Source organism: Austrofundulus limnaeus, unplaced genomic scaffold, assembly GCF_001266775.1.
Source record: "Austrofundulus limnaeus strain Quisiro unplaced genomic scaffold, Austrofundulus_limnaeus-1.0 Scaffold1105, whole genome shotgun sequence".
Classification (NCBI taxonomy): Eukaryota; Metazoa; Chordata; class Actinopteri; order Cyprinodontiformes; family Rivulidae; genus Austrofundulus; species Austrofundulus limnaeus.
Genome location: NW_013953507.1, coordinates 32,379 through 36,040, shown reverse-complemented (window position 1 = coordinate 36,040; position 3,662 = coordinate 32,379). Strand labels below are relative to the sequence as shown.

Genomic DNA, 3,662 nt, shown 5'->3' with positions numbered 1-3,662 from the left:
GTCTTCATGCGTCCGAGTTATGTTATTGATTAGTCGGGTTAGTGACCTCTTTGCTGTCGTTCTCTCCATCTTTAGTTGTTCAACAGTCTTGACATCAGCTGGTTCTGCCATCTTTGAATCAGTCTCAGTTGTTCACAGGCACGAAGCAAACAGATGATCAGCAACTTTTTTTTCTTTAAGATCCTTCAATTAATTTATTCCTTCATCAGTTCCGGGTTTTTCTGTCACCGGTTTTTTACTGTCAAGTTATTTTTTAAACTGTGCAACTTCCCCACTTGAAAAGGGATGGATGATCCCATGCAGACTCTGAATGACAGGGATTTTACTCGAAGGACCAAACAGTTTTTTCTTGCTTTTACTTCCATTTATTTCAGTGTACGAACATGTTCACCGTTGATCCAGAGGATGCAGGTAAAAAACCGGCTGCCTCTCTGCTCATCTACAAGATCATCCAGTTTTGCACAGGTTGACTAGGATCTGTGATTCAAAAGTCAGCAAACTCCTGTCCTCTTTGTTTGGTGGCTTTCTCTTCCGTCATCTCTTTTTTTTTCCTTGTCCGTCCCTCTTTTAGGTCCGTGTGGAAACGCATGACTTTTTTTTTTTTCTTGAATTGACTTCACAAATACATTAAACAGCACTTTTCTAGATGCTAAAAGACGTTTTACAATTTTATGCATTATTCCTTCAAACCTCAGTCACACTCAGTGGTGGAAGTGTGGCTGCCATTCTGCACCTACCCTCCGTCCAGACCGCCACAATCAGACCAACAGATTCATACATGGGGAAGTGGGGTTAAGTGTCTTGCTCAGGGACACAATGAAATTATGCGCTCAAGCAGGGATTTGAACCAGCAATGCTCTGGTTACCCCCTGCACCACTAAAATTTATACCTTCCTAATTATCCAACTTTACAAGAACTGTGGAGCTCGTTCAGTCTATACATTTTTGATAGAACCTCGAATTGAGTGACTAATCGAGCTCTAAATCTAACCTTTGGGGGAATCATTTCACGCTAAGCTTTTTAGCTATTTAATATTTGTATTAGTTCATTGAGTTGAAAATATTTGTTACAAAAACTGAAAACACTTTTGTACAGATTTTTTTAACAAAGTTTACTTGGTAGGAATCCATAAATAGAACAAAGGAACTAAAAGTCTATAAAGGTCTAACCAGGATCTAAACAAGGATCTAAACAAAACCCACAACAGTGTTGAAACATGGGAAGTATACCTATGCCCTACCTTTAAGGCACCACTAGGAGGACAAAAATTATTATTCTTTTAAAGCTGCAAATCACCACCTACGGTATAGGAGTGTAGTGTGAATTTTACTGTCGATGGAACAAAATAAACGCAAACTAAACAAACAGTCAATAAAGTAGCTAGTAACTAAGCCTTTAGAGAAATGTAGTGGAGTAAAGAGTATGATTTTTATCATTAAAATGTAGTGGAGTAAAAATAATTTTAAAAATTACTAAAGTAAAATACAAATTATCCAAAACTGTACTTAAGTACAGTAATGAAGTAAATTTAATTTGTTACTGCCTGCCTCATTATGACGGGGACCAGAAGACAGGAAAATGAAGAAGCATTGGGCCTCATGCAAGAACATGTTCGTATTCTTNGGCTGGGTCCTCATGAGGACCCAGCCCATGAATTGAGACACAGCCAATGTTTTGAAAGGTACTTTCTTCTACACTGCTGTGCCTTCCATATTTATTTACATACATTTTTCCTGTTTAGATTTCTGACCCTTGTCGGTGGGACTGTGGATCAAATTGGGAGCACAGATCTGCGTTTCTGTGTGGAGAACAAGGTCAAAACGAGCTGCGTTGAAGAACTGGCCAAGACAGTAGATACCACACCCGAGACCCTCAGACTTATCATGGATGGCCTTACACAACCTCCCGGGTTTGACATTCGACAAAGTAAGACATGTTCTACTCACTCGCACAACTTATTTAACCCACTTTGTGATGCAGTGTAGGAAGAGCAAGATTCCTTTTTAAATCATCTTTGTGAAAATATACAGTGCACAATAAAACTATCAAAAATAAACAAATACTAAAATATACAATAAACATGTGGTAACAAAAACATTATTTTCAACTTTTCAGCAATTTTTCTAACATTTTATAACTAATGCATTGTTTAAAGCTGAGATCATTTGAGGAAATTATGTTTTTTACTAAATTTATTGTAAGCTATTGATAAAAAAAAAATCTGTATTATTCAAAACTGTAGCAAATGCAAACTCAACTCTCTCAATGTCCTGATGCATCTCAGTAATCCAGGTAAAAAATCAAAAAGAGAAAAATTGTATAGGTCTTCTGGACGGGTTCTTCTCTAATGAAACGTTGGAGGAGAGACGAAATGTTTCATTAGAGAAGAACCCGTCCAGAAGACCTATACAATTTTTTTCTTTTTGTTTTTTTTCTTTTTGTTTTTTTCCAACTCTCTCAACATCGGTTTTCTTCCGTGCTTTTACATATTTAAAAAAGTTTTAACATCCCAGCATAAAATGCTCAATACTTTGAAATATATAAAGGTTTGTGGTCATTTCTGCACACTAACAGACTCAATAATCTCATTTAATGTCTCATCTTTTCTGCGTATTGATGTTTATGAGTCTCTACTGAATTTGTCCTGTTTTTGGACTGACCGCACACAATTTTTTTTGCCTTTAGTATAATAACTGTGCCTTGGCCAGAGCTGTGGTTTCCTCTCTGCAGCCCAACAATGCAGGCAGTAGTTTTCTAACATGATGATGGGTTCAACAGACTGTTGAAGCACAATATCTAACAAAAATTCAGAAAAAAAACAGTTTTGTTAATGTTTTTATTTTGCTGTGGACCCATTTTTGGAGTTGAGTAGATACATTTTACAGAAGAAAAAACAGAAACATTCCACTGTCATATAATCAGATTCTACAATTTTATACAATTTTATGTAATAAAAAGGTCCTGCCTGTGAAGCCACTTAGTGCTACTTGATGCCTTTTTAAAATTAAGGAACACAGCTTGAAGGTTCATTCTCAGGTTGGACCTATTCGGTTGCAGTACACTTTTCATGGCCTTCAAGATGGAGCTCAGCTGAGTAAACAGATGGACTGAAGCTACCACTTTGGTTAGAGGAGAATAATCTTGCAGTAGTGCGAGAATAATTGAACTAGACTATTTCCTGTAACATAGATATTCCTTGTTTTTAATGTTAATACAAAAAGGAAAACAGCTCTTATAAGTAGGCAAAATGGAAAATGAGGGCAGTAGTGGTCAAAGTATTTGTTTCATTACTTGAGTCAATGTACTGATCCTACTGGTCAATATTAAAAGTAAAAGTAGCTCTGTCAAATTGTCACTGAAGATGAAGTACTGGGGTATATGCTTTCAAAAATACTTCAGTACTAAAAGTACTTAAAATTTTGACGGGTTTAACAATGCATTTCACTTGAGTCTAGTCATGAATGATTGGGAACATTTTCTGGTATACTGGACAGGTCAGGTACTCCAACTCTATAATAATACTGTCAAGTTATTTTTTAAACTGTGCAACTTCCCCACTTGAAAAGGGATGGATGATCCCATGCAGACTCTGAATGACAGGGATTTTACTCGAAGGACCAAACAGTTTTTTCTTGCTTTTACTTCCATTTATTTCAGTGTA

General features: G+C 36.5%; 1 protein-coding gene across 1 annotated transcript in view; it reads left to right on the top strand.

The window, feature by feature from the left end:
- Positions 1-3,662, top strand: part of LOC106534163 (S1 RNA-binding domain-containing protein 1) — a gene marked incomplete at its 3' end in the record, with an annotated part of 55,002 nt that overhangs the window by 45,457 nt on the left and 5,883 nt on the right. The window contains 1 exon segment of the mRNA XM_014030714.1: positions 1,743-1,927. Within this exon segment, the coding sequence (XP_013886168.1) occupies positions 1,743-1,927 (185 nt within the window).